At 43.5% G+C, this 12,929-nt stretch overlaps 2 protein-coding genes across 2 annotated transcripts in view; both read right to left on the bottom strand.

The window, feature by feature from the left end:
- MOV10 (Mov10 RISC complex RNA helicase) overlaps nucleotides 1-229 on the bottom strand; it is a 34,886-nt gene extending 34,657 nt beyond the window's left edge. Inside the window, exon 1 of the mRNA XM_029572281.1 lies at nucleotides 211-229. The gene's annotated coding sequence lies outside the window, so the exon portion shown is untranslated. The remainder of the gene's footprint in view (nucleotides 1-210) is intronic.
- A 10,246-nt stretch (nucleotides 230-10,475) lies between these two features.
- Nucleotides 10,476-12,929, bottom strand: part of CAPZA1 (capping actin protein of muscle Z-line subunit alpha 1) — a 28,002-nt gene continuing 25,548 nt past the window's right edge. The window contains exons 9-10 of the mRNA XM_029572285.1: nucleotides 12,362-12,424; nucleotides 10,476-11,476 (exon numbers count right to left, since the gene is read on the bottom strand). Of these exons, the coding sequence (XP_029428145.1) occupies nucleotides 11,336-11,476; nucleotides 12,362-12,424 (204 nt within the window). The 3' untranslated portion in view covers nucleotides 10,476-11,335. The remainder of the gene's footprint in view (nucleotides 11,477-12,361; nucleotides 12,425-12,929) is intronic.

The following is a 12,929-nucleotide window of genomic DNA, read 5'->3' as shown; positions in this document are numbered from 1 at the left end:
CACCCCTGAGAGATAAGTTGCATGGCTATTTTCTGCGTTGCTTTGCTCTCTCGCCAGTGCATGCAGCATAGGCTTACGTCTGCGGCCAGCCCTGCCCAGAGGGAGAGCGCTGAAAGCGGGATTCTGCTGTTTTCCTTCCAGAGAGGAGGGGGGGGGGGGGGGGGGCTTGGTGACGTGCGGGAAATGGAAAGTGGCAGTAAAAGAACATACCTCCTCCTCCTCCTCCTGAGCCACGAGACCCAAGACGCACAGATTACAGTCCAAAGCCCCCTACCCCACACTCAGTGCAATGCATGCTCCCCCTTCTGGCACGCGGCAGGAGGCCCGGGAGCGCGTGCGCCCAGCAGTCCTCGCCCGGGGGCTGTGCGCAGGCTCTGGCGAGGGCACGCGGCATCCGGCGGGGAGGAGGGGATTGGTGCTGCTCGTGCTGCTCCTGCTTCAGTGCTCCCGGTGGGACTTACCGCCCTCATCACCTCCTGCAAAATCAGAGGCTGCATGAAAGGACACGAGGGGAACCGGAGTCGGGTATGCATTTATTTTAATAGCAGAGCAGAAGATAGGCGCGTACTTGACTAGCCATGTACAATGCGAACAACTCTTCAATACGGCAGGCCTAAACGGGTTAAGCAATGGCCCAAGAGCTGCCGTCATTGCAGCCAGAAGAGGGAACCTGCCTCACTTTTATTGTTCAGTGGTTTGCATTCGTGAAAATGTTTCGATTCAGCAGCCGGAGATGTAGCCCTGACTTCTGTCCAGGCTTGTAGGATACAGGCCCTTACAGGAAGGACAACACCTGTCAGGCTGTATACTAATACGTTTTTACGTACCACAGACTCTAACGATGGTAATTTCATTTAATAAACTGACTTTTCCAGAAATCAAAGCCGTGTACAATAAAAATGGGCTTTAAAGACGTCAAAACTGAAAAGCCAACCGCCCATTTTCATCATCTAAAAAAAAAAAATCAAAGCCCAGATCTTCAGAAAATAAAACCAAAATTTAGCAGAAAGCCTAATCTTTCAACAGATGGCAGTTTCCAAATGACAAAAAGAGCAGGGGCAATACAGAAGGCAAGAGGGCAGTAGGCCTAGAGAAGTGCAAACTTGGGTGGTTATACTTTGAAAATGTTACACAATGGCAGATAGAGGCTTAAGCCCATCTACAGCTCCTGCTCAGCATTGTCCCTCAGAAAGCCTCGGTGCCTGAATTCTGACACGGTCCTTATCATCCCCCCACCATCACCTTGAGAGGGAGGCTGTTCCATGCCTCAATCACCCTTTTCTATAGAGAAATATTTTTTTAAATTACTCCCGAGTCCTCAGCTCATGGCCCCTCCTTTCCATTGCAAGAGCGTCACCTCCTCTGCATTTATTTCCTTTGAGGTATTTACATTTCAAGGCTTCAAGAGGAAACAAACCTAACTGCTAGAGAAAAATGCTATCGGGATAGCTGTCCTCAGATCAGGAAGAGCCTCACGCAGAGCCTCGATAAATGAAATCAAAAACAGATACCTGCAATAGAAGCGTCATAGGAGCAACACCTGCCCTCAGAAATTCCCTCCCCAAACTCCAGGACTATTCTCCCTTCAAGAAGAGAAGCAAGCCTGCCTGCCTGGACCAGGCCTTTACTGCTCACCCTGGAACCCAAAGCTACAGCCAGTATGGGGAAACTGGCTGGCAAGCAGCACGATTTGTGGGTTTGCCGCTTTTTAGTGTCGAGTTAGGCTCTAGTGTGATGGTAGTGGTAGAGTTTAGTCACGGTTCTTGCTTTATTTAAAATGAGATCGTGCGCTACAACTTATTTACTGTTGAGGCGTAACGTGTTGATACAGCTCTTTACATTTTACACCTTCGTAATGTGAAGCTGTAAGAGACCCGTTTGTAAACAATTATTCTACGCTGCTGTACTCTGCTTTGAATGAACTCCATCTCAAAAAGGCAGGGAGTAAACCCGAGTAATAACAAGTATAAATATTTAAATGTCTATGCATACATATTTAGATTTTAACATTAGCTCCCATCGGCTTTAGAATGAAGACAGTTGCCCTTTGGAGCATCTGCTTTATATCCTTCCACAGGTACAGGCTGCAGGGCTGTGTAGCGAACTCAAAACGAGATTGAGACAAAAGCAATATCGGATCCTTTTGCCTGCCGGCTATTCCTCTTTCTATGCATTCAAGCAGCCTCCTGCCTTTTGGCATCATCCTACTGGTTTGGCCACCTTAAGCTCGTCAAACCCGAGCAGCCGCAGATCCCGCTCTTGTTTTATAGGCACAGTTTCACCTGCCGTACCATACTGATCATGAAGGGGTCAATTTTAAAAGGAGTCTGCAGGGGTCTGGGGGGGTGAATTTTCCCGAGATACGCATGGCGACACAAGCGGGCCTCCCCCAGTTCCCTCCAATTAAGGAGCAGCCGAGAAGGGAAGTTCCCTCTCCACCCCGACCCCTAACACCTACCTAGCTACCCCCATTTTTTTTTCTACTTACTGCTCCTCTGGAGCAGAAGCAAGTTACGGACGCCTGCCAGCCCGCGCCCATGGGAGGCCCGACCCTTCTACGTGTAGCGAAGTTTACGCGCAAAGCCCCGCCATGCACGTGATCCCTATATTTTACGTGAGCGGACCTTTGAAAATTTGGGCATTAGGGTTTTGCCGGACAAATGCATGACCCCCCCCCCCCTTTTTTTTTTTTAGCATTAAATCTTAGCTGCCCGACCCTAGCCAAATAATATAATGAACATGCATGACAGATTTTCATACATCTGAGGCAGTGTGCATGCAAATCTCTCATGTATATTCATTTAGGATATCTTGAATCCATGACACATTTGCAGGGGGGGGGGGGGGCGTTACTTAATACTTAATAGGTCCAGGGCATAGGCCAGAGATCCTTCCAACCACTCACACCACCTCCACAGTTTGATAACGTAACAGGCTTTCCACTTCCTTATCTGACCTCCTCACTTCTCCCCTTGCTTCTACCATCTTGCAACTAACATACCCTATCCAATCTCCTTCCAATCCTCAGTCTAAGTTCCTACTCTCCCCCCATTCTACCACCAAAATCCAAGACCCTATTGCTACTCCCCCCCCCACCCCTTCCTCAATTATCCACTACCACTACCCAGCAACAGGCACAAAGCAGAGCTAGGATATTTCCCCTTTTAACTCACCATAAAAAAAATTATATATATTCAAATGATGTTATCACCTCAGTATCAGTAACACAACATCCCTCCACTGCCAGACATCTTGCAAAATAACAAAACCTTGCAAGAGAGACATGAAGAAGCCATATATCAAATCTACCATACCATAATAGCACTAACTCCCAGAATTCAAATAGCAACAACCCTACCTATGCAAAGATAGCACTGCAAATATCACACTGGGCCCTAGAACACCACTACACTTTTTACTGGAAATACACAAGCACAGATCCCTACATGCAGAATAGCTCTCCTTTGTCACACAAGCAGAAGACCCTTATCTAATGCAGAATTATTCCAGTCACTAAAAACTGAAAATTAAAACACTTTCCTACCTCTTCTGAGCTTTTTAATTTTTTGTAATTAGGGTAGTTTTGGTTTCTCTTTTTCACTTTCCCGCATGCTGATCTCATTTCCAGTTGGGTTCTCAAGATATCCATAATGAAGATGCATGAGATAGAGTTCCATATACTAGAGCCCCAGGCTATGCAAATCTCTCACGTATATTCATTGTAGCAATTGTAAAAATCTAATTTGCTAGGTGTGTCTCTAAGAGAGGGTTGGGTAAACACTAGTCTAAACACCTCCATTACTACCGCCAGAAAGAGGTTTTTTAGGAAAGAGGGCTGATCTGAATAAAGACTAAATATGAGCAATAAAAACCAGGGCTATCACAGACAAAAAAAAAAAAAGCATAAAATAACTAAACACAGTATATGAGGTCTGCATTAAGGGCTAAAACATATCTGTGCATCCATCTTTCTATCTCCTTTTATCAGGATGCTGTGTCCCATTAAGGCAGCACTGGTGAAGCCGCACTCAGAGGGGAACTGAACAAAGCATTTCTTTTCAGTTGAAGGGAAATCCTAGAAGAAAAGGTCATGATACAAGGACTTGGGAGTAGCATTAGAAGATACAGGGAGATTCACTCGAAAGGGGCACCAAATATTCTGTTGTAACTTCCGTTAGGATGAAGCAATCTGAACAAAAAAATTACGCTACATACCTCGACGTATATGCAATGTTTTGTATTACATGCGATGCTGGAAGTGATCGCCATTTTCCGCCAGACACATTTCGACGCGGCGCTCCTTGTTCCTGAACGTGTCTGCGAGCATATCAGGGGGAATAGCATCAATTTCATGTTGGATGGTTTCCTTCAAATCTTCCACAGTGTGAGCATATCCCAAAGGAAGACGTCAGGTGGTGTCAGATCCAGCAACTGTGGTGGCCAAAGCCCCTTTGAAATTATCCTGTTGCAGAAAAAGGACTCAGTTTCTGCTATGCTCTTTGCCGATGTGACACCTTGCTCCATCTTGCAAATGGAGGTTAAATATCACAATGGCTGTCCGGCACCTCCCTCATCGCTCCGACACGGGGGCATCCCAGCTTGTTCGAAGCTCCGTATACTGAGGAGCACATTGCACGTTGTTTCGTTCAGATTGCTTCGTCCTAGTGAGAGTTATTACAGAATATTCGGGGCCTCTTTCGAGTGAATCTCCCTGTATTTCTTCACCGAAAAGGGCAGTGAACACATGGATCCATTTTCCCAAGGAGGTGGTGAAGGCAAGAATAATATTTGAATTCAAGAAAGCCTGAGAAGCAAGCCTGGATCAGGCCAATACTGAAAAAAAAAAAAAAGCCAATGCCAACCCTTCACTGCTATCCACTTAAAAATGGCAAAGAGGAGTCTGCGATTAACCAAAGTAGTAGAAGCGTAGTATTGGAACAGCTCACCAGTTTCATCAATGAGAGCAATCCTTGACTATACCAGACCAGCTTCAGAAAGGCTCTCAGTACCGGATGTTGAGCAATGGAGGGTCCAAGATGGCTGCCACTGAGCATTTTGCATGAGCCCTGGCATTTTTTCCTTCTTGTTTTGAAACTCTTTTTGCCTTTCATCAATGCTGCACACGGCCTGAAAACACAGGGCAAAACAGAAGACTTACCCTGCGGTCCTCCTGGATTCCTCTGCTTCGGGCCCCATGGATGCTCACGTTCACTGTGGGGAATTGGGGAAGGAGTCGCCGGTTTCTCCCCCAGACTTGTCGGCCTCTCTCTCTCCCTGATCGTTAGGGCTCCACCAGTGAACTTTGCTACTTCCAGAGACCAGGATGGCCTATCGGGAGGGGGCTTGTGCTGGAGATACTGACACCCTGCAAGTGCTGGAGGAGATGCTAGAGATGGCCCTGTCAAGGCTAATGCCGGTTCACCAACAGATCCCAGCTGAACGTGTGTCTACCCCTGCCACAAGCCCTTTGAGAAACTTCTCTTCCTGTCCTGGGAAGACCTCAATTGATTACTCTTGATTCCATCTGGGAGGCTACAGTGAATCTTGGAATTTCTATAACTTTGCAATTGAATCTGTTTTTGACAGAGTGAATATCATTGAAAATAAAGTAATGGCACTGGAAAAATCTGAAGTTTTTTTTTTTTTCAAAAAGAAATAGTGGAAGTTAAACAGGGTATTTAAAGTTTGAAGCCCACTCAAGATCTGTTGCTAAAAGAGAACCAATTGCTTCTGAACAAACTTGAGAATCTGGAAACCGTACTCCACAGGAAAAATCTTCGTTTCACAAATTTCCCCAAATGTCAGCAAAGGACCTGCTCAAGAAATGTCTTTTGGAACTTGTCAAGGTTCCTGAGGCAGCAGTAACCCCATTATCTACATATTATTTGCCCCCATTTAAGAAGAAAGGAGGAGATCCATGCCATGAGCATTTAACTCCAAACTTGGATGTATCTCAATTGCTGGGAACTTCAGATACTGCCCTGGTACAGGCGGCCACGATGGTGGTCACCTTTGCATTTGAACTCGATCGTGATTGGGTGTTTGAGATTATTTTTTAAGCACGGTCTTGAGCCTTTTTTTCATCTCACTATCAGGGTATACCCTGACGTTTTCCAGCAGACGCAGAGAGGAGACATCAATTTCTTTTGATGAGACCCAGGGTTTTGCAGACTGGGGCTTTGTTTTGAAATTTCCATGCAAATGCCTTGTTGCATATAAGAGTCTGTCATGTGTACTCGTTACTCCTCCTCAAGTTAGCCTTTTGTCCGAGTGATAAATTGGTCTTGCAGCCTGTTCCTCTCTCAGAAGGTCGAGTACCCCAAGTATTGGTTTTTGTACTCACTGTATTTATACTTTTTTTTCCCCTCAAGTTCCCATAGGGGTTTATTCCTTAATATTTATTGGATCCCTTATTGTGGACTTATGGAAAAGAATAGAATGTATTTATTCTTTTGTATTTTGACACTTATTTTCCTTTTCTATTTCAAGATTGTTTCCTTGAATTTATTGGAAAATGCATACATTTAATAATAAAAAAAAAGGCTCCCAGTACCAACACCCTTTTGCTTTCCAATTTTCACACACTCATCGGGCTCCGTATGAATGTCAATCACGTTACGGTTTTACTCGATATATCAGCAGCCTTTGATACGCTCAATGCAACCTGGAAAGGATTCTGTTGGCACTGCAGGCACAGTTCTCAAATGGTTCTCTTCTTACTTAACCAAATCACTCACAACAAATCAAAATAGGAAATTCATTCTCAAATTGGTAAACAGGAACCGTTTGTGTACCAGAGGGTTCAGCTTTGTTGGTAACTTGTTTCAATATTTATCGTGCTCCACATGCTGCAAAGTTCTGGCCTGTCTTGGCTTGAATTACAAAATTTACACAGCCAGCCGGTTTGTTATCCCATACAAATCTTCATGGTCTTACACATTCAAACAAGTAATATTATGCATGAACTCCATGAAACGCTGGGAGTCTCACAAGATTCAACTTGATGTTCAAAAGACAGAAATAATCACTTTCCAGAATTAAATCACCATCTGTTGAATATCCAATTACTTTTGACTTCCAAGGCACCTCCATACCAATTTCAACACAAGACAGAAATGTAGGTGTTCTTATTGATTCAACCTTTTCAATGAAAACTCAAATCAGTGCGATAGTTGATTTTTCATTCTATGAATTAAAGCCACTTCTGGAACTGTATGCTTTCCATTTTATTCTGCAGTCTCACTTTCTAAATGCTTTAATTACTGTAACTCTTCGTACCTAGGTTTATCAACTCGCTCTATCCAGGATATGCAAAAAGTCCACAATTCAGCTGCAAGAATACGAACCCGGATTAAAATGTGCAATCACATAACTCCCATTTTATCTTCTCTGTACTAGGGTGTGCGTTCATTACATCTGTTTCAGTGGGTACGCAAGTACCTCGCCAACTTTCTAGTATGCAAGAAAATGGAGAGTATACATGTATCTCATTATTAAAATTACATGCATACTCTCCATTTCCCACATGTGCTAGAAAGTCGGCAAGTTACATGCATACCCACTCAAACGGATGTGACCTTTGAGTGGGTACCTTTTACCAGTACCCTGGTGAGGGAGGCAACCAATACACAGTTGTCTCCCTCATATACAAACTTTTAAATCATGATCCTTACTTGGATCAAGAGCATCTTACAGATACACAGATCTTCAAGAGCTCTCGCCTCTGGAAATAAACGCCTCTTTGAAGTTCCTTCTCCAAAGTTGGTAGACCTCATAATTGGGGACGAGGCTTCCACGGTGGATGGTCAGCCCTTAGGGAATTGTTGCCTGAACCTGTGCACGCATCCCGTAGCCCAAAGGCTTTCAAGCAAGCAGTACACGCACGGGACAGTAACTTTTAAACAGCCGCACGAGAGCACATGCACACGCAAATGGACAGAGCCATTTTACAACAAACGCGTAATTGCGTGCATGTTATAAAATTGTCTGTACACACGTGAGCAATTTTATATGGAGACATGCATGGACTCGCAAATGCCACTTCTACTGCCTAAGTGAGGGGATTTTGCTAGGCACGCGTTTTGACGCAAATACCTGTTTCCCCCAGTTCATTCCGGTAAAGGATAGGACTTCCTAACCCTTCCAACCCCACTGACTAGCCCTAATTTTACACACCATCCATAGCAGTAGTGAATTTACGGCATAAGGGACCCTGGCGCACGCTTGTGCACATACGTCAAGTTACAGACCCACAACGCCCATGTCCTGCCCACACCTTTTTGGACTTCCCCATTTGTATGTGTACTGGGAGATAAGAGTGCACTCTGGCACCTCTTAAAATCCGTACAGAGCACACTGGCCTGAGATACTTGCATATCTTCCGGCTTTGGCATGTGCGGGGCTTTTAAAATCTGCCTGGCATTCACGCACAGGACCTTCTACGGCTGGATCAGGATCCTAATATAGCCATGTTGGCAGTCCACACAAATTAAGGCCTGTGCTGTTTTGTTTATTGCACCTATTGTTTTTCATTTATGTATGTACACAATTGCAATTCTGTTTGAACATGGAATATAAATATTTTAAATAAATTGTAAAGAAGACAATGAAGAGAATGAAAAGCAAAGATCATTTGGGGCCTGTGATATTGCACCAAACAGCAAATCAGCCTTATGGCCTTCCTCTAATGCCACTTATTCAACATCATAGTCCATGAGAGAATGTACATCAGCCTCTCACATTCATTAGAAACCACAGTACTAATTACAAAAAAACTGTGCATCTCGCTAAGTAGCTAAACATCAAATATAAGCAATGTCCACCAATGATCTGCTGAAAGAAAGGGAACAAGAAAAATCCCAAGGCAGCACATTCCTAGTCTTGGCCACACTCCCCCATCTAGCTGTCAGCTGCCCTCCTTCCAGGATCACATTTCTACCATTATTTATTTATTTGTGGTTTTTTATATACCGCTCATCGCTTGGAACATCTGATCGGTTTACAGTATAACAGCAACAAATTCAGCAACAGGCTTTACATGTAACTTAGTGAGTAACAAGAATGGTAGAAGGAAGAGTACCTCCAATACACCGTGACAATACGTGCTCCACGTGGATTAAATATCGATAACCCTTTAGGGGGCACCCAAAACTAACTCAAGAAATTCTCAGCTGTCATCACTAATGCTTTTGTTCAGGATTTTATAGAGAATGTGCATGCATTAAAACATCGCTAACAACAATTGTTTTGGAAGTTTACTTACAGTGCATCAGAACTTGATGCACCATAGTGCTTCAGAGCAGGGGTACCCGCTGCTTCCCAAGCACTTGATTAAGTTAGGAACATTTTTACAATCTGGAGAGGAATCCTTCCAGAGTAAAGAAAATAGAGATTGAGAAATTAAAGGAATATCACCATCTTGCTCAAAAGCTTAACTTAAAAAAAACCAAATAAACCCCAAGATGTTTAAAGTAATCTATCAGGCGTGTTGCATCATCTACTGCTTGCAAGTGCTGAGACCCATAACTTACAAAGAGCTCTCAGATGCGGAAGAAACTCACTTGCCTGGAAGAAAACTGGCTTCTTAGAGGTTCTCGTGATAGAAGTAGGAAGTCTCCCACACTAATACTCTAGGCCCAGGCTTGAAACATGCATAATGAGCACAGTATGTGTTGCTTTTTTAAGTTGTGCAATTTTCCCTGATGACGATTGCCAGGTCAAAATTCAGCACGCTGCGCACCTTTGACCCATTTTGCTGGTGATCATGGTCATTCAGCTGCCTAGAGTCTTAGGTGATTCTTGGCCTTCGGGAAGAGAGAAATTAAGATGTCTTGCATCTACCCCAGTTGTTCATAACAAAAAAAAAAGTTACATATTAAAAAATTGGAGTTTTAGAACTTTTTATGCATACAATGGAGAGAGATGCATGAACTGGCGAGTTCCAGAACAGCATTGTGATGCAATTAGCTGAAGTCACTGCTTAGGATTTCTCCAGTGTTTGACTGAAACTAATACAGCCTCAAACAGATCACGTGTCTGACCATGTACAAATTCAACAGAAAGCAGATCGGTCTCACTGCCAGCATAGTAACGGGTTTTGGGGTGTGTGCGGTGGTTTTTATTTTTTGGTTAAGGAGACAGACTGAAGTAAAGGCCAAGGCTCGAACGCTCCAGCTATACCTTACGGTCTAAAGCTCACTCTTCACTCCAAGCTGCTGGTACAGCCGACAGCTCAAACTGCATTTCTGCTTTATTCACTAAAAATAAGATCCCAACAGTCAACCTAACTGGTTGATTCTGAGATATGATTATGTAGTCGTCATGCCGACGTGAGCCAAAATGTTTAACACATCAGAATGGAAGACAAACCTGCAGAAGGTATTTTTCCCCTCCAATTCAGTGCCAACCTTTTAATAAGATTTTGTATATTTTTTCCTCTTTCATATATTTCCAGCACAAACCACAGAAACTTGCCACAAAGCACAAACTGCGTCATTTATTTTTACACACGTAGCTACACATTATTGCCCCATCACATACACCCACACACCTGCACCGTAACCGTCTCCATTGCGCTCTAAGAATATAAAAAATAGGATAAATGTTTTTTTTTTGGGGGGGGGGGGGGGGTGAGAAAAATGCAGATATGTAGGACCCACCGTAATATCAGAAAAACATGCAAAATAAAAAAGTTCTGCAAAAGCATACAGTTTGTTCAAGTCTTCAGATTAAAAAATAAGAAAAGTCCGTAGTAATTCACCCCTCTCTGTTCTGGACCTTCTCTATACTTTAAATACATTAAAAATCAGCATTAGTAGGTTGTCCAGGATAAGACCAGCAGTGAGCCGGATGCATTCTCCTTTATCTTAAGATATATCTTGCAGTATTTAGCATCTGTAGCTATTTAGAAGTCCATGGGGGGGGGGGGGGGGGGGGGGCTGGAAATGTCACAGACCTCTGGGGGGGTGGGGGAGGGTGATGCTCTTGGCCTGAGCACCAGTTTACATTTGGGGAGAGGGCTTCTGCCACTAGAAAAAAGTTTCTAAACTGCTGTGGCAACCCCCGTCACCATACATTTAAGCATTCATTGTAGCTGATGAACACGGAAACTTGCTATTTCAGCCATAGCAGAAATATGTGGCACAGGACACATCGGTGCAAACCGTTCCACAGGGTTTCAGGTGGGCAGAAAGCCCCCCCACACACACACACACATTTCTTATATACTCTGCAAATAAAAAGTATATAAAGAATGCCATCAGACCCCACTCAATCCTGCTGGGGATCGTTTTTTTTAAAAAATATATCAATCTCATAATTTCCTTTTTTTTTTTTTTTAAGCATTCTGCATTTCTTTGCCAATCTTGTAGCTGAGGATCTTGTTCCAGTCGATCTTCGTGCGAGTAACTGGCAGCTGCCGACGTAAGGCTTTGAATGTGGTGTCCGACATGGTTTGATAATTTTCACTGATTGCGGTCTGTGTTGGGGAATACAAAAGCAATAAAGGCTGGAAATAGAGTTATTCAGAAAATGCATTCGCTGTAAAAAAAAAAAAAAGAAAGAGCTTTGTTTGCCTTAAATTTATATTATACTAAAAGCTAAAAATTCTAATATCTACTATGGTGGTAGGAGAAAGTGGTATTCTGGACTAACAGGTATCAGGCATACTCTTGACACTGAAGGGTTTTGACCCCAGTCACCTGAATTCTGATATAACCTGAGAAAGCTCAATTAGCAATGAGACAGGTCTTAGATCCTAAAGGAAGTGGAAAGGCAACAGATTCAAACTCAAGAATCTTAATTGGCAAGGCAACTGGCCACACTGCCAAAGTAATGTACAAAGCATAAAAGGGGAGAATTACAAATTAATAGTTGAACACTGACCACAGGGAAATTGTCAGCACATATATATCAATACTGAAAGTATCCCAAGAAGAAGGCAGTACAGGGCTTAATAGAGGGAATTCTTCAGAGGGAGAAAACGGCTCAGACAGTTTTGCAAATAAATGGAATCTCTACTTCCTAAAAAAAAAAAAAAAAGGAAATTGGTAGCTGTGCATGCAGGGTACACGCAGCTCGTGTCAGTGAGTGAGCTCTGTGCAAAGATTTCCAGTAACAAATGGAGACCAGACACGAGGAAGCTACTAGACCAGCCTGCCTCCCCTCGACCACAGAGCTGGCAGAGGCAAGGGGGTGCCCAGCTGTCACGCAAAATCCCAGATTTGCACTTTATTTTGTTTTGTGTGCCGACATGTTCCAGTGGGCTTGGAGCCCAGGACTGGGGAGAATTTCATGATCATCGTGATGAGCCTGAAGCCAATTCTAGACAGAGTGCAAAAGCCAAAATACTTGAAAACCCCACCTGATATTGGTTTTCTGCATGCTCAATGATTTTAATAAATTCCTTGGCAGTCTGGACATCGTTCTGAAAAAGGGAAGAGGTAGTGATGGAAAGAGAAATAAGCGTTAATTTTCAAACTGAACAGAGGAAAAAAATGAAGAGCAGACAAGAATAAGTAACTATAAAAACATGAACCCTTAACATTTCTCTAGTATCACTATCCAATAGCATGGCACCTGCATGTTTAGCATGGTTTGTTCTGGATTTAGGCTCACAGCTTTTCCCCAATATTTCTTATGCACCAAAATCTCCAAAAATGCCACTCCATTTTCAATAACTCAAAGCATGGAGGTGCCTTCACTCACTGCACGTCCTCTAAAATGAACAAAAGTTTAAATCAAATCTGCACCAAGCAGCATCGCACACATCCCACCTTATGAAATAATTCCTCATTCACACCCAGAGGCTGAACCAAATTAAAAAACCCAAAGCTGTTCACAGTAAGGACATGAGATCATGACTGCACAAACAACCCATGACAATGTGCATGTTAAGTGACTCCCCCCCCCCCCTTCCGATATTCCATCCC

The sequence above is a fragment of the Rhinatrema bivittatum genome, chromosome 12 (genome assembly GCF_901001135.1).
Source record: "Rhinatrema bivittatum chromosome 12, aRhiBiv1.1, whole genome shotgun sequence".
In the NCBI taxonomy this organism is placed as follows: Eukaryota; Metazoa; Chordata; class Amphibia; order Gymnophiona; family Rhinatrematidae; genus Rhinatrema; species Rhinatrema bivittatum.
Note: the sequence above shows the minus strand (reverse complement) of the source record. Positions and strands in the feature narration are given on the sequence as shown.